Source organism: Primulina tabacum, chromosome 9 (genome assembly GCF_025594145.1).
Source record: "Primulina tabacum isolate GXHZ01 chromosome 9, ASM2559414v2, whole genome shotgun sequence".
In the NCBI taxonomy this organism is placed as follows: domain Eukaryota; kingdom Viridiplantae; phylum Streptophyta; class Magnoliopsida; order Lamiales; family Gesneriaceae; genus Primulina; species Primulina tabacum.
In genome coordinates, this window is record NC_134558.1 from 4,486,540 (window position 1) to 4,508,346 (window position 21,807).

At 37.6% G+C, this 21,807-nt stretch overlaps 2 protein-coding genes across 2 annotated transcripts; both read left to right on the top strand.

Moving 5' to 3' along the window:
- The first annotated feature begins 2,095 nt into the window (after window positions 1-2,095).
- On the top strand, window positions 2,096-2,632 carry LOC142556876 (uncharacterized). The gene has a single exon (XM_075668374.1). It carries the CDS (start codon window positions 2,096-2,098, stop codon window positions 2,630-2,632), a length of 537 nt encoding a protein of 178 aa, XP_075524489.1.
- Window positions 2,633-14,606: 11,974 nt separating this feature from the next.
- LOC142556802 (uncharacterized) lies at window positions 14,607-19,799 on the top strand. The gene is made up of 4 exons (XM_075668290.1): window positions 14,607-15,296; window positions 17,816-18,406; window positions 18,741-19,032; window positions 19,260-19,799. The coding sequence occupies exons 1-4, from the start codon at window positions 14,682-14,684 to the stop codon at window positions 19,292-19,294; spliced, it is 1,533 nt and encodes a 510-aa protein (XP_075524405.1). The 5' UTR covers window positions 14,607-14,681; the 3' UTR covers window positions 19,295-19,799.
- Window positions 19,800-21,807: the final 2,008 nt, after the last annotated feature.

The window sequence follows — 21,807 nt, forward strand, 5'->3', positions numbered from 1 at the left end:
ATGTAAACGATCCTAGAACTGAAGTCGGTTCGTCGATTATATAAACCAATAAGTCGCAAGATCGAAAAAAAAATTCAAAACCCTATTCTATTTCTTCTCTCTCCTCTTCCGTTATCATACTGTTAATTGAAAAATGAATTCACCGATTCAAGATTTTCAAATTTATCTTGTTTTTTTAAATATTATATTATATTATATTAATAAAATAATATAAAATAATATAATATAATATATTTAACATTTTAACACTGGTATATCCCTTTGGACCAGTCAAACGATCAAATTTTTCAAAACTCGAAACTTCTATATCTTTGAGTTTTCTACGTTATATCCAAATTTCAAATCATTTGGACTTTAAATGATCAAAATATGTCATATTTCGCTCTTTAAAAATCATTAATTATTTAGTAATCTCACATTACCAAATCAACAAATTGTGATATTTACTTCAGGTATTACAGGCTCCCAGGATCGTAAAAAGACAGTGATGACCTCTTTCACAATGGTGGACTCTTCATCATCATATAACATCATTCTGGGAAGGCCGGCTATGAATGAGCTAAAGACCGTGGCGTCCACATACCACCAAAAGATCAAGTTTCCTGTGGGAGCCCGGGTGGGTAAAGTCCTGGGAGATCAGCCTTCTTCTCGGAAATGTTATGTGGAAGCAGTCCGGGCTGATCAAAGTAAAACCAGGAGGGAGGGAAAGAAAGCAAGAGTTGATAAAGTAGGAGCGAGAGCAGTGGAGAAGGGTGAGGTACATTTTGTGGCTGAGGAAGAGCAGGAGGTTGTGGAAGTCGGATCAGGCCAACAAATCCGGGTGGTTCGGGACCTCAGTGCATCCACCCGAGTTAGTTTGATTAATTTTACAAAAACTAATATTCATGCTTTTGCCTGGTCCCAGTAGGAATTGACAGGGATCTCACCCCTGATATCCGAACATCATTTAAACATTCTCCCGATATCTCACCCTATGAAGCAGAAGAAAAGGCACTTTAGTCCGGAAAAGGACAAAGTTATTGATGTGCAGGTGAGAGAGTTGTTGCAAGCTGGCCACATTCGAGAAATCCAGTTTCCTACATAGCTCTCGAATGTGGTGTTGGTGCCCAAGTCCATCGGGAAGTGGAGGATGTGCATGAACTTCCGTGATCTCAACAATCTTGTCCCAAAGACCACTATCTCCTACCCAGGATCGACCAACTGGTGGATTTCACCTCGGGTTTTGAACTGCTGAGTTTCATGGATGCTTACCAGGAATATCATCAAATACCCCTGGCCAAGAATGATCAAGATAAGGCCAGCTTCATCACCTCGGGAGGTACGTTTTGTTATGTTGTAATGTCTTTCGGGTTGAAAGAATGCAGGTGCCACTTACCTGCGTCTCATGAACAAAGTCTTTGAGAAGCAGTTGGGCTGGAATGTGGAAGTATATGTGGACGATATTTTGGGCAAGTCTAAAGAGGTTGCGGACTTCATTACTGATTTGGAGGAAACTTTTGCCACTCTGATGCATTATGGAATCAAGCTCAATCCTGCCAAATGTATATTTGGCGTGAATACTGGCAAGTTCTTGGGTTCAGTAGTGACAGACCGGGGAATTGAGGTGAATCAGGAGAAAATCAAGCCCGTATTATGCATGCCATCTCCCCGATCTGTCAAAGAAGTGCAGAAGATGACCGGGAGGATTGCTTCTCTTTCTCGATTTATATCACGATCAGCACACATGAGTTATCCTTTCTTTCAAGTCCTAAGAAAGGCCCAGCAATTTGGATGCAATGAAAAATGTGAGCAAGCCTTCCAGGATTTGAAGATTCATCTTGCAGAGCTTCCCGTACTGGTAAAGTCGGAGCCCGGGGAGAAATTGTTTGTTTACTTATCGACTACAGAGTATGCTGTCAGCTCAGTATAAATCAAGGAGGAAGGCTTTGATCAGAAGCATGTCTATTATGTCAGTCTTGCTCTAAGAGGTCCCGAGCTCCGGTACAGTGAAGTAGAGAAGATTGCCCTGGCCTTGGTTGTGACTGCCAGGAAGCTGCGACCGTATTTCCTATCACATCATATCATAGTGCTCACCAATAGCTCTTTGGGGAGAATTATGACTCACTCAGAGGTATCCGGGCGGATGATCAAGTGGACAGTAGAATTAGGGGAGTATGATATTGAGTACAAACCTCGGGTGGCCATCAAAGCACAGGCCTTGTCAGATTTGTTATCCGAAATGGTCCAGCCCGATGAAGAAGAAGTATGGAGAGTTTTTGTGGATGGGGCATCTAGCCTTGCTGGGTGTGGAGTAGGGGTGGTGATAATATCTCCCCTTGGAGAAAAGATTAAGCTGGCCCTGAGAATTAACACCCGGGTAACTAACAATGAGGCCGAGTATGAGGCTGTTTTGGCCGGCATCAGAGCTGCTCGGGAAATTGGAGCTGCCCGGATCATTTTGTACTCTGATTCACAATTGATTACACAACAGATCAAAGGTTTTTATGAAACAAAGGATGACAGGATGCACAAATATCTACAGCTCATCAAAGCCCAGTCAAAAGTATTTATGGATTGGAGTATTGAACAAATACCCCGGGAAGAGAATAACAAAGCAGATGCCTTGGCAAATATGGCTGCTTCTTTATCATAAGCCAGTACCTGGGAAGTGCTACATGTTTCTCGGTTAGTCCTTTACGCAGAGCAAGAAATATTGCCAACGCTCGAGGACTCCTGGATGACACCCCTGATCAAATTCATTATAAATAATGAATTACATGAAGATAAAGCCCGAGCCCAAAGGATTAAGAGACAAGCTCCCATGTTTGTTCTCTTAAATAATGTCTTGTACATGAGATCATTCCTGGGACCTCTATTAAAATGCTTACCTACGGGGGAGGTGGATTATGTCCTCCGAGAAATTCATGAAAGATGTTGTGCTGAGCATTTCGGAGGAATATCTTTGGCCCGAAAGACGATGCTTGCGGGATTCTGGTGGCCAACTATTAGCCAAGACTCTGCTTGAGTAGTCCGGACTTGTGAGGGTTGTCAACATCATTCAAATTTTCAGCATAGCCCGGCCACTCCTATGAAGCCTATTTGGGCATCTTGCCCTTGACCAGTGGGACATGGACATTGTGGGTCCCTTCCCAATTGCCCGGGATCAGAAGAAATTTTTACTGGTAGCTGTAGATTATTTTTCCAAGTAAGTAGAAGCTGAGCCCTTGGCCGAGATCACTGAACAAGAAGTTTTAAAGTTTTTGTGGAAAATAACATAGTATGCCGGTTTGGAGTACCCAGAAGACTGATATCAGATAATGGAAGAGAGTTTCAGGGCAAAGAGATTACATCCTGGTGCCGGGAAATGAAGATCACTCAGTCTTTCACCTTTGTTGCCTATCCTCAAGTTAATGGCCAAACAAAAGTTTTGAATAGAATTATTGTACAAGCATTGAAAACCAGGCTGCAAGGCAAAGGAAAGGACTAGGTGGAAGAATTACCTATTGTTCACTGGGCGTACAGAACTACTCCCCGGGCACCTACTCAAGAAACTCTCTTTAACTTGGTATACGGTTCTGAAGCAGTCCTTCCAGTTGAAATTGGGCAAACTTCTTCCCGGATAGAATCTTACCCGGATAGCAATGATCAAAGCCGGGCCATGGAGTTGGATTTGGAAAAAGAAAAGAGAGATCGAGCGTTGATTCGAATGGAAGCATACCGGGGCCGGGTTATGAAATCGTATAACAGGAAGGTCCGAATCTGAGACTTTCAAGTAGGGGATCTAGTCATGAAGAAAGTCAATCCAGCTGGGGATGTTGGAAAACTGGAAGCTCGGTGGGAAGGACCTTACAAAATAACCCGGAGGGTCAGCTCGGGATCCTTTTATCTAGAAGATGCCCAAGGCCGTTCTCTCAAAAGGCCTTGGAATGTATTTAATTTAAAGAAGTATTATGCTTGACAGATATAATTATTTGATGGAAGATATAATTAAAGATCTATTTCTCATATAAGAGTGTTATGTATGTTTCTTATATCTTACCCCGGGAGGAACAAAGCCCCGATTATTTAAAAAGCCCAGGGCACTACACCCTGGCTCGGGGCACCACACCTCGACCATTCCCAAGTCCCGGGACATGCTCCCCGGCCCAAGGCTTCGTACCTTGGTTCTTAAAAAGACCAGGGCACTACACCTTGGCTCGGGGTGCCACACCTCGACCATCTCCAAATCCCGAGATATGCTCCCTTGCCCGATTTTCTCATTCTAGTTATATGCACCAGGGTTTTATATCCGGGTTTAAGGTTGCTTACATAAAGGTCACTTACTGAGTATGAGGCATTTTATTCATTACGATGATCAGAATCCCGGGTACTTATTTGAAGTTACCGGTTAGTTCTCCACACTTAGAAAAAATTCTGATTTTTGCATTCGAGCAATTATTTTATCTGGGTTTTTGAATATTTATCAAGAAATTATTATAAAGAACAGTTAAAAGAAATTGAAATTTCATTAATAAAAGCCCGGAGGGGTGTGTGATTGACTTGCCCGGGAGGAACCCTGACCTTCTTCACTCTCCACCAAGATTAGCTCGGGGCTCGAGACAGCTTTTCTTTTTCTCAGGCGGAGAGGAATATGGTCCTCGGAATCCTGGGACTCCACCCGAGAGGTTTGCTGCTCGGGTGGAGATCCTACCCGGGTTGATTCTTTCAACTAGGCCGCTTCCTCAGCAGCCTGTTTTTTCTTCTCAGCAGCTGCTTGCCGGGCAGCCAATCTCTTCTCATTGGCTACCCTCTCGGCCTCCCACTTCTTTAGAAAGGCCTCCTGCATCTTGTCTGCATAAAGAGAAAGAAAGAGTTAGTATGAATTACAAGTAGCAACAAAAGGTAAAATATGGGAGATAAGGAAGAAAGAGCAATTACCAGGTTGAGAGCCCGAGCCAGCAACCTCATCTATTACCCGGTCCAAAGGGTCCTCAGCCCGGGCACTCAACCCATAGGCAACTAAATTTTCATTCGAGATAAGGGTAGAAGAGGAGTATTTACACCTCTCCACCAATGTTTGGCTTACGAGAAAGGGCTCTTTGAATTTTTAAGTTTTGGGGAGGGTAGGTTGTGGAGGCAGAGAAGGAAGGAAGCCGGTAAGACAGGGAAGGGGCCCCGAGTGTTGAATAAAAAAGAATCGTCCTTTCCATCCCTTCTAAGAGGAAGGGATGTCATCAAGGAACCGAGCATTTAACTGGGCAGTCAGGGAGAAGGAATTTATCCCTGAGTCTGCAAGAAAATAAGTAATGGAGGATGAGGGGGGTGATGGCAAAATTGTTCATTTTAAAAAGGACATAGGCCGAGGCCATAATCTTAAAAGAATTGGGGTGGAGTTGGTTACATGTACGCCAAAAAACTTAGCGACCTCAATATAAAAAGGAGGGACAGGGAACCGAAGACCATTCCTAACTTGGTCCCGGAAGAAAGTTGTGTACTTGGGAGGAGGGTTATCAGCTTATCAGAAGGACCGGGTATCAGAATGGAGAAATTGGAAGGAATGGAGCCCAGGACCTGAATTTCCTCGTCCGCCCCCGAGCGCAAAGTGCTGCTCATTGAGGAGAACCAAGAAATTCCCGGGGTCTCAGTAGGAGGAGGGCTCGAAGCCCGGGCTTTGCCTTTACCTTTTCTCTTTTGTAGAGCTCGGGAGTGGCCAGAAGAGGAAGGCTTTGAAGAGGATGGTTTAGTTTGATGGGCTGAGGATTTTGTGGAAACTTGGGTAGTAGTGCAACAACGAGGGGGAGATGGGGAAGAATCGAAGCGCATCGCGGTAGACTCGGCACTAGGCAAGCCTCGCGCATTTGCTTTGAAAGTAGAGGAGGTAGAATTTGACATATTTTTGGGGGAAAAGATAGATGAACTTACGAGTTTTTGGAGAGAAACGGTGGCTGGATGATTGAAAGAGACTCGAAGATCGCCGGAGTTGAGGAATTTGCACGGTGGAAAGTTGAGAGAATAATTTTCAAGAGCTTCGCCACAAGTTTGAATTTGCAAGTGATTTTTGAAAAACTGGTGAAGAACTATATATAGGAGGAGGGAATCAATCTCCACCGTTGATCCAGATCAGATCGGACGATCAGGATGAATCTAGAAAATTGTGCAGGCAGGTGAAGGGACGCGTACGGATATCGAAGAGGCAGGCTCATTATTATCTCGGAATACGAAATGATTTTTCGGCAGTTTAAATGCTAAAGCATGTGTCATAATGACACCCCTCTAACTGCCCGAAAATACTAAACGACGAAAATATTCAAAGCCCGGGAGACATGAGGCCCCGGCATATTATCTTGATCCTGGGAGACACGAGGCCCTGACATCTTATCTTAAGCCCGGGAGATATTAGACCCCGGCACCTCATCCCATCTATGAGATATTTGATGCCCCCGATGCACTTATACACTCTAAATTATGTCTCTACAAGAATACAAGTATGAATGATCGGGACAGCGAGTAAGACTCTAGCCCGACTATTTTAGGGATGGGTGGTAATACCCCCATAAGGATCCAGGTCATCATTAACTTGGTTCCCGGGTAGTCAATAGCCCGGGCCCTCGTCACAAGCACTCAGGTACCTTACCACCCGGGCCACCTCGAGAATTGTTCCACACTCGAGTGTGATTGATACAAGTTGTCTAACCTATCAGAGCAACTTGAGCTTGGAGTATTCTAGAAGTCATCAGAAGCTATAGTATGGGCAGCCGACTTGCCATACTTAGTAGGTGGCACTGGAAACGAGGTACCTACCCCATTTTCTACTATAAATAGCAGGTCTTAATGTCTTTGACAGATTCTGAAATCCTTGAACTCTCAAGCACTCACATATATTCTCTCATATATTTGCTTGTATTCATCTTCAACTTGCTAACTTAAGCATCGGAGTGGCTATGTCGGACACTCCTCCGGCGCCCATTCACGAGTTCTTTTCTTGTTTGCAGGTGTTAACCAAAGCCATTACCTTCACTCAAATTCCTAAACACTAAATTATTGATTTGATCCGGTAGAAGCCCCTTACCCAGCTCATCTATTTCATCGAGATCACATCAGGGGCTAATCTAATTTGAGTTGATTGTGTGGCCATCGTCAAATCCATGGTCATTCCAAGTCACAATATACAACCATGGATTCGTATTAGTTATCCAATTCCGTAGTTGGGTTCTTATCTGTACTCTTGAAATGATTCCAAAAAAGAAGAAGAAGGATCTTTGGTTCTACTTTACTGTATTGCATGAGAGTACTACCATTTGGCGATAAAATATTTATTGATTACTCGCACTTTCTTTGTTCAGATGATCTCAAACCTCCTTAGCAGTCTCGTATTTTGCCAATTGAGTACCTATTGATTACCAACAGAATTATTAATGAAACTTCCACTACTCATTTTTCTTTAAAATGTGTTAGAAATTTTATTTTATTTTTTTTACAAAGCTTCGGCCGAATTGTATATATATATTTATTTATTTACATCATTTAAAACAAACCAACCAACTATTATTTGAAAATCCAAAAGAACGCATTTAACACAAAATCGTAAATGTCGATCATCCCTAAGCTAACATTATTTTCAAAAATAAACTTAACTCTAAAATCCTCTCAAAAGCATATAAGTTATAAAATCTTTAAAGTAATCCTAAATCATAAACGTAATTTTACAGAAAACTAGCGACGATCACTGGGTTGTGTGCACCACCTTCAGTCCAGTTAGTTCAACCATCAAGACCTCCATCAATATCAATAGCATGCTCATCTGCATCGACCACACCTATTGAGTTTATTGACTCAGCAAATCTTAATCGTAATAACAAGTAATACATATATATTCACAAGCAACAGTGAAAATAATTTTAAGAAAATAACTTTTCATGAACATAAACTTTAAACATTTTCCTTTCATCATATCAAATCATATTTTCTTTCATCATAGACATATATGTTTCCCTTTTTATTAATCCAGATCCTCAATTGTGACTTCGTACTAGCTGTAGGTCGATGGATCCATCTACATATAACCACGGTACCGGGCGACGGGGACATCAGTGACTCTCACCCGTCAACTGAGTCTTGGCCTTACATATCATCGTATTAGTCATAATCAATCCACCTCCTTTAACCTTTCATATTTCCATCACTTATAGAAATTCATGCATATATAAATCATTTTTCTTTTAAATCAAGTATGTAACACGTCTTTTAGTATTAATGTTTCATCATAAAATTCCATGGCATTTGAAATAAAAAATTTAACATTTATTACAGCATTCAGGACATTGCCATGACTTGTAACATTTTTCAGGTGTAAAATGACTGTTTTGCCCCCGAAACCCTAGCTTTTCAAATTTACCATTCGACCTTAAAACGACGACCCAAATCATTCCAAACTTAACATAGCACCTTAAAATATGACCATAAATATTTCTTAGACGTAAACTTAAGCTTATCGACTAATTTTCCAATTCGTTTTTACACTTACACGTACAATCCGGTTTTGACTCGTATTGACTCGAAATTAACCAAACTTGAACCATAGCTTAATAACACCTAACTATACAATATACAACCCAAATCAAGCCAATTAAAGCCCTTGAACAAGCCTAGGAAGCTGCTGGAAAATTCTGCTCTAACTGGAACAAAACCCTAGCCTCCCAACCTTGCACCCCTTCGGCCCTAGCCAATAACTAGTCCAACCAGACCCTAGCTGATCGTCCTAGGACCATGATCGAACCCTATGGACCCTATTGGACCGAGCTTAAAAGACCTAGAATCCCCAGCCCCTCAAACCTGACCACAAATCGTACGTGACTCCCTACCCTCACGCGATCACCCTAGCCTTCGAACCAAGCCTTATGTGATTAGCCTAGGACCTTGACTAGCCTCTCTTAGGACCCTTGCACATGTCCCTACAACAGCTAAGAGTCATGCCCCTCTAGGAAGCTTTGGCTGAAACCCTAGCCCATGCAACTTCTAATTTTCATTCAGTTGTGATGCCTTCATGTCCAGCCCTTATTTATGCATCTATGGATCCTTAACATGTTGTAGAAACTTCCCTTCAAGTACCCCTACCATGGCAGTCCCTTTGTGCATCATTAGGAAGAGTTTTTAAAAATAAAACTCTACTTTTATTCGGAGAAAACTATCTGTTGTCTTCAGAGAATATTGCCAGATCATTCTGCGAGTTGATTTGTTTTGTTACAAAATATAAGTGGACACCTTGGTTCAATTTAAGCTGTTGTAGATGTTCTTCAGATCAGCTAAGTTGTACAGCTTGGTTTGTCTATTTGATTTTGTCTGCCTCATCTTGTATTAGTGTAGCTCATTAGCTTTTGATTAGCTCAATGGTCTTTCAACGAAATAGTTTAGTTTAGATAATTTTCACATTTTAATCAAGCCAAATCAGTTCACCTAAACTTAGATTCAAATTTTAATTTTAGCATGCACTTTTTTCACATTTACGGAACAATATTCCTCATTCAGATACATATGATATTGTAATCTTGTTAGGATCGATTATGGGGATCATCGTTGAGCTACAACAACTCGGTTCTTGAAATATTAACACCGATTAATTAAATCGAGTTTGGTTTTCAAACCAAGCGGAAGACACTCGAAATAATCCTTCGTAGAAACCGATTAAACATTTTGTAAACCATTTAAAATATACGCAATTTGAATGAGTAAAAATATTTTGGTTGAAGCATTTTTATCCAACACTTGGTATGCAATGTTTTGGTATTTGAAGAACACATAAAATGTTTCAACAATGCATCTTTAAAACAGTAGAAATGATAAGTAAATGCAATAAATAAATAGACACAAATTGTTTCTGGATGTTCGGAGACTTTAAATGCTCCTACATCACCCCTTCTTCCACCTTGGGAAAGATTCACTAGAAGATTTTGATTTATACAACTCTTTGTACAAATCCACTCCGGAAGGACAGCACCCAACTAGAACTCCTAGCACTCAAGATTGCAGGCAGCACCTCACAATCATCATATTGTTTAATGTCTCATATGCAAAGACTACAAACACATTGTTTTACGTCTTTGTGTGAAGACTCGCTCAACTAATATTTGAAGTTCAACTCTCTTGTATATGTGTGAGTGATTGTGTGTGAGGAATTTATCCTTTACAGTGTACATCTCAAATGTTTCCTCACATAAGGGCTTATGCTCTCAACTAGCTGATTTCTTCATGCTAACTGCCCATGCTTTGAATTTTCTTCAAAAGCTCTTGTTTGATTTTTAATATGTTGTATTTATAGGCTCCAACAATGATATATACGTTAGAGACAAGAATATGACCGTTTGGAAAATTTCTGTATTGTTTTCGAGATTGCAATGGTCAAATTCGCCTTGCTGGACATTTTTCCGAGTGGTCAACTCTGGTCAATTGGTTCAGTTCAACTAGTTTGGTTCAGTTCAGCTGGTGGTTCAGTTCAGCTGGTCTTGTTCAGTTCAACTGGTTCGGTTCAATTTCACCTGGTCTGGTTCTGTTTAACTGGTTCAGTTTCAGTTGGTCAGCTGCTGGTTCAGTCCAGTTGGTCAGCAGCTGGTTCAGTCCAGTTGGTCAGCAGCAGCTGGTTCAGTTTCATTCAATTGGTCAGCTGAAATCAGCCTAGATGATTTCAGTTTGTGCAGAACCAGTAGTTTCATCGTCATTTATCAGCATCTCAAACTTGGATTCAGACTTTGACTTCTGAAGATGATTTGTAGATCATCGTCTTATCTTTCCAACGCATACTGAATCGCTTCATTCTAATAGCCGAGCTGAGGGATATGACCAAAATACCGCAACTGCTCATACCCAACTGATTGTTGTTTTCGTGCAATCAGTTCGGTAATTCAGCGATCAGTTAGACCTTGATAACATCCGAATTTTCCCAACTGACGCGAGATACGACTTGTTCCAAATTGAGTTCTATGATCAGAAAATCTGGCGGATTGTCATTTGAATCATCCAGTTGAGAGATATCATCAAAATACCAAAGCTTGCCATAAATTCAGTTTGTGCAGAATTTACTTTCAGCTTGCTTCTTGTTTAATAACTTCACACTTCAGTAAATATGTTAGAAACACAATAACAAATTTTGTTTACATCAAAATAAAGATTGCGAACATGAAATGTTCCAACAAATCTCGTGTAAATTAACTTTTCTTTCTTAAAAATTTAGAGATTTGTTGAAAGAAAATTAGAGATTTGATTCCTCTAAATAAAAGTTGATGCCGATGAATATAAGAGGGAAGATGTGATGTTTATGTTAAATCCCACATTATGTAAGATGTGACAAAAACCATAATTCAAAGTTTATATGTCACCAAGACTATACCAATTCAGGAATTGTTGTGGAAATTGGGTAAATAAGGATCACATTTTTAAATAATGAAAAGATATAAGACGCTAATCAAAAGTGGCAAAGATATCATATCAAAAACCAAAAGTGACAAACTTGTAGAACTAATTTATCAAATTTTTTAAAAAAATTAATAGGCCAATAAACCCTTCTTTTTCAAACTTCAAGCCGAAAACATCACGAGTCTAGAAACACTAATCTAGTTCTTTTGCCTTTTATTCACATAAATGGACCAAAATTCCGATCCCTTATTAAAGTTACTTGCTAGGATTTTTTGTAGCTTTATTTATTTAAATAAGGTTTTAAGCTACCAACCTACTAAAAACTCACAATTATGTTTTAAAAAACATAACATTGGAGACATGAATTAAGATATGGGTGTAGATATCCGATTATTATTTATATCCTTCGATTATTTTTTAGAAAAGATTTTAAAATTTTCGATTATTTAAATAGATATCCGATTATTATTTATATCTTTCGGAACACAATGTGGTGTTTTTTTTATACACAATGTGGTGTTTTTTGTGATGTCGAAAATTGTTAATTTCTTATCTATTAAAGATTTAAGGGGGTGTATTCAATCTTGAAATATTAATTACTTTTATTGATTTTTGTAGAGTTTAAAAGTATAGAGGTATTAAACATAGACTTTTATAAACTCTATAAAAGTTTAGTGGTATTTAAATTAGATTTTTCTAGAGTCTTAAAAAATTTAGTGGTATTCAATCTTAACTTTTTAAATTAGATCAATTCGTATATATCAAAACATAGAAATCGATAAAAAAAAAAAAAAAACTTATATTAATTAATACTTAAAGACAATCTGTTTTAAGCTCTTAAACCTCATCGTTACACATTTATGGGAATGAATGCATAAAATAAATTTTATAAATAATGTATTTCTGTATAGAAAAAAGATTGATCTATGGATATGAAATAGTATACAATAACGAAATGTTTGGTAAATCGAAAACCATTATCTAATAATCAAACGTTTAGAATCGGTAAGTTCGTGAAAAATTTCATTAACGCCTAATTCATTCTTGTTGTTGTCAGAATTCTTAGTTCACGAGTTGTACGGAGGTATTAATATCACCACAAACAGAAACTATTATTTTTTTTTAAAGAACTCATTTACAAATATAGTATTTCAAATTATTTTATTGATCTATACAATCCAGATTTTTTATATTATTTTAGTCGAAAAATTAAATTTATAATATGTTATTAAATAAATAAAAGTCTAATAATAATTGTGACATTTGGAAAATAATTTTGTATTCCGAATTTTTGAGATTATCATATTTTTATAGTTAGCTAAATTAGAGAATGAAGAAAGAAAAAAATTATCAACTCAATTTTTAAAACAAAAGAATACATCGATTTTTGAATTAATTAATTCATTGCATAACTTGGGACAAAGTCATCCCATGAACTTTTGAATCCTAACTGATCCACTGTCCGTAGGGCGTAGATAGACGCGACTAATCCAATGTCTCAAGTCCTAAGCACGTCTCTCCATCGGAATGAAAGTTGACGATAGCTAGTAATCTATATGATAGGAGCAAGTATTTAGGTAATATTCCAAGGATAGGAATAACAAAAAAAAAAAAAAAAAAAAAAGAACAAGTAAACTTATATAATTGAGAAAACGACGTAAATTTTTTTTGCTAGAAGTATTATTTTTTATTGTGAATATCGATAGAGTTAATCCGTCTCACAGATAAAGATTCGTGAGACCGTCTAGCTACTCTTTGAAATAATATTTAAATTTGGAACATCAAATAAATTGGACCCAAATTTGAAGTGGTCGCTTTTATTGTGAAACTTGGGGGTTGAACTTGTGCTTCTAGATGGCGTCCTCACGCGCACAAATTAAGAATTCCACACGGAGCCTTACCATATGTCTGTTATTACTTCCTTTATTAGTTATAGTTATAAGAATATGAGTTTTAACTTACAAAAATAAATAATAAACACTTTGGTTTTACGTCCTTTTTAATTTATTAGTAGGTTACTGTACAACAGTCTCACGTATATTTATTTGTGAGATAAGTCAAATATGATCATATTTACAATAATAAGTGATATCATTGACATAAAAATTAAAGTTTTTTTTATGAATGATCCAAATAAGAGATCTATATAAAAAAAGACTCGTGAGACCGTCTCACAAAAATTTTGAGTTCTTAATTTGTATCCTGGAACGAGTATTTATTGAAGTTTATAGCAATAAATTTAACTGATAAAAAATTGATAATCCATTATCTTAAAAAAACATTAAGAAAACTTTTATATAGCACTCGACCTAAATTTCGACGTATTAAATAATCAAAAACCCAAAAAAAAGTTAATTTTTATATGTATAAAATAAATCCTTGACCGTTTATTTTTTTGGTTCATCTCGTTTTTATTTAATTATTTGATAATGTAATAGAATATGGTAACAATCGATAATATATATATATACACTTTCTTAATTGGGTTCTTTTTCTTTTTTCAATCCACAAATGATCAACTCCATTAACAATTGATTGCATTTTTGCATTTGCCCTGTGGTTGATTCTTAACACATTTCCAGTAGTTTCTAAAATATATATTGAAATCATTTCAAAAAAAAATATATATATTGAAATAATAATAAAAATGACACTTTAAGAGGAGAGAAATCACACAATTGAATAGTAATAACTATTTATACATATTTTATGTGGCTATTTATATTGTTTACTATTTCAAATTTGATATTTAAATTGTTATAATATAGTGAAAAATAAACGGATATCTCTATTTAACAACTTTTTATAGGGCATATCTTGAAGATTACAATTATAGCAAACTTGATCATTTTTCCAACATTTTGCTGATTTGACAAGATGTGTTGTTCTTGTGTGCAACGTCGTATAGTATTCTCAGTGAGAAAAGAGTAAAATTGTAAAAAAAAAAAAAAAAGATACATGTTTAAAATCTGATTTAAAATTATATATATATAAAAAAAAATCCGAGTTCACACGATAAGTAAATACATTCATTAATTGAGAAACCACCTAGAAATTTCATTTTAATACGTCAACCCTTTATTTCAAACATCTCATGAAGACACAAACCTGTGGATACGAGAAGTGACGAAAATTCTAAAACCAAATTTTTTAAAAAAAAAATGGACTTAATTTTATTACATTTGATTCCAATAAAATCCAATGGCCATAAGACACATAATCCCTTTTCGAACCCTTAATTTACAATATATTCGAAATTGCATGCATAAATTAATTCAATTAATCAATCCACCTTCACGCCTAGCTTTCTTAAATTAATGGAATTCTTCAAGGATGCAAAGGCGGTAAGATTAAGAAGTCACTTGAACAAGTACTTGGCAGCAGACGATGATCAAATCTCCACGCGGCAGAGCAGAAGCGCCGCCGCCAGGAGATCCCGGTGGCTGGTGGAGCTCGTAGACGGCAACAGCCACGTCGTCCGCCTGAAGAGCTGCTTTAACCGCTACCTCACCGCCTCAAGCGACCACTTTTTAATCGGCATGACGGGGAAAAAAGTATCACAGACTTCGCCGGAGAATCCCGATAAAGATTTTACCATCGAGTGGCAGCCGATCAGAGATGGGTTCCAGGTGAAGTTGCGGGATTTCGGTGGCACGTACTTGAGGGCTAACGGTGGAACTCCGCCGTGGAGGAATTCGGTGACGCACGATAACCCTCACGCGGCAACGACGCATGATTGGGTTATGTGGGACGTGGAGGCGGTGGAGGTGCCGGAAGATGAGGCGGTGGCGGATTATTGGTCGATGGTTTCGAGCTTCTCGTCTGTTTCCGATGAGATATCCGGTCTAGAGCTAGGGTTCGAGTCGCCGGTTTCTGTCCGGTATGGGCTGTCCGATTCGGCCTCACCTTCGCCTAGGTTCTCTACGAAGAAGGTACGATTGTTTACTCGAATAAACTCGATTTGATATTTATTATTAAATTTACCTGCCATACGACAACCTTAATTAATGCTAATTACAAATATGGAAAAAATCAAATTTTTTAAAAAATGGATATATTGTGGTGATATGGTTCAATCTTTAACCTTTATACTTGTAATTAAACAAATGATAAATTTTAAATTATATAAAAAAAGGGTGTGGGCATGGGGGTTAAGATATTATATGTCTTATCTTAATTTAAAAAAAAATACATATCGTTTTATAGCAGATTCATAATGGACAAAAACTTGTGTGAGATATTTTCACGGGTCGTATTTTGTGATTCAGATCTCTTATTTGAGTCATCTATGAAAAATTTTTACTTTTTATGCTAAGAGTACTATTTTTTATTGTGAATATCAGTAAGATTGACCCGTCTCACAGATAAAGATTCGTGAGACCGTCTCACAAGAGACCTCTTCGTAATAATAATAAAACAAATGTCAATGATATACTCTGAAAATGAGACTCGAGAAAACCGACTAAATTGATCCAAATAAGAATTTTGGTTCGGTCTGTTTGATAATTGATTATTTTTTAAAAAAAATTATCGATTAAATCGGTTTGATTTAGGTTTCGAATGTAAAAAATCAATTAAATTGATATATTTTTTAAAACATAATCGGTTCAGTTTAATCGATTTTAATGTTGTCAATCATGTTGATTGGGAAAAAACCGATTTATTTGATTTTGGTGTTTTTGGTTCAGTTGGTTCGATTCGGCCTGATTACACACCTCTACACGGATAAATTAACTTTTCCACAGACTTTGTTACTAAACTTTTCTAAAGTATTGAGACCAACCTTTGGCTTTAAGTGGTATCACCCACTTTTTCTCGTGAGCGGCTCATGTTAAGAGCCCTTCCCACGGTTCGGTCGACCCTATCCCTGCGGGCACTGCCTGCAGGGATCGATCCAACGGCTCGGATTTTTTCGAGCCAATTTTTTTTTTTTTTACAGGGAGGTGGGCCCGGATCACTCATATGGAGTGATCCGGGCCGTATGAGTGATCCGGACCGTTCATTGTCCGTGCAGGCACTGCCTGCACGGGTAGGTTGAAACAAACACCTTCGCACTCCATACTTGATGACAAAAGAAACAATTTATTATTATACATGGTTTTTTTGGAAGTCCGCTCTTACTTTACAATAATACATACGTTGTGAAAAGCAAAATACAAAACAGGTGAGAAACGAAAAGCGTCACGGCTTTGCGTGTGTGTATGGGTGTATGGGTGTATATATATTTAAAGCTCATTTTCCATAACATGTACATACATATATACATACACGTGTGTGTATGGGTGGGTGTATATATATATATCGACAGTGGCGGAGTCAGAAATATGGCTATGCTCGGGCTAGAATTTTAAACTCTAGAATCTTTAATATTTTAATTTGATCTATCCGAACTAATATCATATTATTCCAAAATTATACAAAATTTATATATAAATTTTTTTAAAAAAATAGAGCCACCCGGTAGACCATATATATGCATGTGGCTCCGCCACTGTATATTGACATGCTACACACTCGCCGCACCTTTGAATCATGATTGTCTCAAATAAGTCATCAAAATTTATGATTGGGATCGGGAAGATAAATATTATTTGTAGAGTAGGTCTCTGAGACGGTCTCACGGATCTTTATCCGTAAAGATCCGTGAGACGGATCAACCCTACCGATATTCACAATAAAAAATAATACTCTTAACATAAAAAATAATATTTTCTCATTCATGACCCAAATAAGATATTTGTATCACAAAATACTATCCATAAAATCGTCTCACACAAATTTTTACTTTATTTGCATTAGATAATTTTTTCGTAAAAATATGAATACATGGCTTGGGCAGCCTTTTAGCCATTTATGTTTTCGTGCAAGTTATGTTCATTAGAATATCGTATGTATTACGCTCATTGGAATATTAGGTCAGAATTGCCACCTTCGGTATATCCTATTTTACCTTTTCGTTTTGGATTTTTGTATTAAAAAAATAAATATACTTTCGTGACTTATCATCTTTGTTTATAATTTACAGAAAAATGAAAAAGTTCATGCAAATTTATTCTTTTTTTAAAATTCAATATTTTATCCCGGCCACTTTTGTCTATGCAAATTTAAATGAAAGAAAATTCAAATTCATACATAAATATTTATTGAAATATATATTTTTAAGTATACTTCTCATCAATATCTTGATGATTTTAGATTCTTTTGTTGAAGCATATTTATTTTTTCAGGAAAAATAATAATAGAATATTCTAAAATAGAAACGAATTTTAATTATTTGGATATTGTATTTCTACATTAAATAACCCCCGGCGTGAAAACCTTGTCACTGTACGATATCACCCTGCCCGTCGTTTAATTTCTTCGTCTTGGACAAATTAAGGGAGATTTTTCAGAAGCCAATCATTCATCTTCACGCAATTTTTTGGTTTTTGTTTTGGTTTTTTTTGAGCAGAAGCTGAGTTCGAAGTTTTCAATCCCACGAGCACCAGCAATGGACTTATTCCAGAATGCAAGAACAGTCCGCCTGAAGAGTTGCCACGACAAGTACTTGAACGCGGAGGAAGACGAGGAGTCCGTAAACCAAGATCGCAACGGCGTCGCCAAGTCTTGTAAATGGACGGTCGAGTTTGTCGAGAATTCGGACAACGTTATTCGACTCAGGAGCTGCTACAACAAGTACTTGACGGCGTCGAATCAGCCGTTTCTTCTTGGGATGACTGGCCGGAAAGTGACCCAGACGCGCCCTAGCAGGCTCGACAGCTCCGTCGAGTGGGAGCCAATCAGGGAGAACGGCGCCGTTAAGTTGAAGACTAGATATGGGCAGTTTCTGAGGGCGAATGGGGGTCTGCCGCCGTGGAGGAATTCGGTCACGCATGATATACCGCATCGGACGGCTACCCAGGAGTGGATTCTGTGGGAGGTTCATATGGTGGAAATTCTGGTGGATCAGTCGCCGGTGGGTAAAGAAGAATCTTTTGCTTCAGAAACTAGCTCGCCTTCCACCACGCCGTCGCCCATGTCTGGCAGTTTTTCTGGGCGAGAGGTAAGTATAAAAGTTGAAATTCGATCAGAAATTGTGGAAGTTATCTTATAATTCTCAACTAGAAATAAACTATTCTTATAAACTCAATTATCATATAATAAAATGACCAAATTCTAAATTTATCTCTGTCTACTGGTAAACATATTCTACAAACCACGCTAATATTAGAATGATTGTAGTCTGTAAGATTTGACTTCGTGTAAAAGTGATCAAGTATTAAAATATGATTGATTTTGGATTCTGTCACTCGAATTGTTTTAAAAAACTAAGTATAAGTCCAAGGTAAATTTTGATGGGAATGTCTCATTCTGAAGTTGTTGGTACTTTGGTGCAGTCAAATGAATCTTTAGTTAGTTCACCACCGAAGGCGAGTGATGGCAGATTGATTTATTTTCATATCGCTAATGAATATGGAGAAGTGGACGAGGGGTTCGAGGAGCTTTGTGTTTCATTCAAGGGAAATGATGTGCACGAGTTAACGACGAGGCTAGAGTCTGAGTTAGGCCTTGAAGGCATCATCGTCTGCACTCGAAGCCCGTTGAATGGGGAGCTTTATCCTCTCCATCTGCAGCTTCCACCAAATAATGCAACTATGCACGTTGTTGTTGTTCCGCCATCGTCACAAGGTGATCTTTGATTATGTGTTAGTTTATGAATTATGAACACTGATATATATGGCGCAATATTTGAGGGAAATTTTTTTCTGATTTCGGATGTGTGATTCTTTATTTGAACTTAATTGTTTGAAGTTGGAGAAACTCTGCCTTCTTGATTGGAAGTTGTTTTGTGAACTTCTTGTGCTAAGAGCACTACTCCCACTCACTCTCTTCTTGTTCTGGTGTAAATTTTGTAGCTCAAGATTCGGCGAAATCAGACGTGCCATTGTAAGATAAAGTTCAGAAATCCCAACAATTTTGCTCGAATCATTGCGCGTTTCTGTACATCCTCTGGTCTGGCCTAATTCTATATATGCTAGCATGGTAGATTGTGAGTTTTGCAAGGCTTTTATGTGGAAATGGTGTTCGATGCGTATGGGTTTAGTATACAAGATTCAACTGGTTAAGAGCTAGCCGTGACTCTGCTTGCTTGGCTTATTTATTGGTGAAAGCTCTTGTGCAACATTTATGAGGGTTAAAAAATTTTATATTCAGCAAGGACGGATTTGTCTATCATGAGTTTTTTTATACATGTAAACCAACCCATATTCACACCAAGAATGGGCTAAGGGGAAAATTCGATATTGCATAGGTTTATTTGATGCTACTGTGGAGTAAGTTGTTGGTGCATCTTTTTCTCGCACTCAAGATAAAATCTGAAGTTTTAAATTTTTATTTTGACGTTCAAAACTGTTAGCTGAGAAGAAATTCATATTCAATGTATTTTGTACATAAGATATACATCTATATATATGTATCAACTTATCTAAAATAGGAAAAGGAGAATCAGTGGGTCATAAACTCTATTAGGTAGTCTAAGACATAATCTATGGCCAATGATACATGGTCTAAGGCATAATCTATGTACAATAATATTACACTAACAGACCTGGAAAGGTGAAGGGGAACTGACCTCTCGATTACATGTGGACAGGGTCTACAATCATTTAAATTAATTTTCTCGGGTACCCTGTCTTGCCTGGTCAGGGCAGACTCTATAGTTCTGCAAGTGCTCGGGATGCCAAGGGACTCGCAGCCTGGCCAGACACTTTCAATTAACCCTATCTTTCCCGGCCAAGAATATGAGCCAAGGCTTGTATCAGTCCATAGTGGTCTGATATGCTTCTCGGGTTGCTGCATATGCGGGTTTGTTTAAATAGGTTACTCTTTCTTTACCCAGGCTGGATTCCATCCGGTCCCTTCTTGGCCTCCTTGGACCAACTCTAAACTGATCCTGCTTTGGTCCTCTTTTCCTGCCTGAGTCCAAGGATGACCTGGGCCTTTTTCATTTTTCGGCTAGATCGCCTAAAGATTTAGGCGTACACTAGGACAAAAATTGAGCGGAAACTGTTTCTCAACTTGAATATGTAAGGGTAATTGGCAATCTAATGTACTTGACAAATTATACCCATACAAACCTTGCATATATCAATAAGTAAGCTAAGTAGGTTCACAAATAATCTTAGAAAGGATCACTTAAAATCCTTGAAAAGAGTACTTTGATAATTGAAATACAATCTGAATTATGGTTTTTTTTATACAAAATATCAAGTAGTATTAGAAGGATATTATGATGCAAATTGAATATCCGAACAGAAGACATCAAGTCCATTAGCGGATATGTGTTCACCATAGGTGGAGGAGCGGTGTCAGTGAAATCTTCCTAGAAAACGTGTATAGCTCAATCCACTATGGAATCCGAGTTTATTGCTTTAGATAAAGCTGATAATCAATACGAATGACCAAGAAATTTCGTAGAAGATATTTCTTGTTGGAATAAACCAATGCCTTCTATTATGATACACTATTATAGTCAACCAGCAATAGGAAGAGCACAAAGTAGTATGTACAATGGTAAGTTTCATCATATTCGTCGAAGATATAGTACTATAAGGCAACTGATCTCAAATTGGGTTATTTATGTTGAATATATGAAGCCAAAAGAAAGCCTAGATGATCCATTTACTAAAAATATAAGTCGAGATCAATTGTACAATTGTTAAGAGAGATGAGTTTAAAAGCCGTAAAATAAAATGTTTATAGCGGTAACCCAAACTTGTGAATTGGAGATCCAAGATTTGGTTCACTGAGACAACTAAGTTATAAATATTAGATTGAATACTTGAAACTTACACCAGCTCATTCTTATAATTTCTAAGTAGGAAAGACCTGCAACGTGTGATAAATTTATCTTTTAATGATTCATATACCTAAAAGGTGGAGTATGACATGTTACTCTAATTAGGAGATAATCTATATAAGTGCGAAGTAATGACTGTTTCGATAAGAAAACGTATGAATCTAAGTTATGTTCCAGGGTCAAAATAGACACAACATGAAAACAAAATATGTTAGAATTGTTATTTTGTAAATATTGTTGACTTAATTTACATAAACAGTTGAATAGTTCAAGACACATTAACCTAATTATAACCTACCTATCAATGATAAATACTAGTCCAAAAGAACTTTTAAGTGAATATGAATACACACATTAATTTTATTTATCTGGGATTTTTGGAATATTTTAGGCTTAGTGAATAGAAATCAAGAAAAAAAAAAGATGAAGAAAACTCGAACGAACCTCGTAGATACCTTCATGCACCTTAAGAGCTTCCTGAGAAATTCCCCGACAGCTGAGGAGCACTGAGGCCCCATAAAGGTGCACCCCGTGGGCGTCCTGGAAAAATCCAGGACGTAGGCCAGGAACTTAAGTGTCCAAAGAGGCGGCTAGGTAGGCGCCTA

Bases quoted from the DNA above. Each gene is read 5' to 3' on its own strand.
- LOC142556802 (XM_075668290.1), top strand. From the start codon at position 14,682: ATGGAATTCTTCAAGGATGCAAAGGCGGTAAGATTAAGAAGTCACTTG. The intron at 15,297-17,815 runs GTACGATTGTTT...TTTTTTGAGCAG, and splicing joins CTAGGTTCTCTACGAAGAAG to AAGCTGAGTTCGAAGTTTTC. The intron at 18,407-18,740 runs GTAAGTATAAAA...ACTTTGGTGCAG, and splicing joins GCAGTTTTTCTGGGCGAGAG to TCAAATGAATCTTTAGTTAG.
- LOC142556876 (XM_075668374.1), top strand. From the start codon at position 2,096: ATGACTCACTCAGAGGTATCCGGGCGGATGATCAAGTGGACAGTAGAA.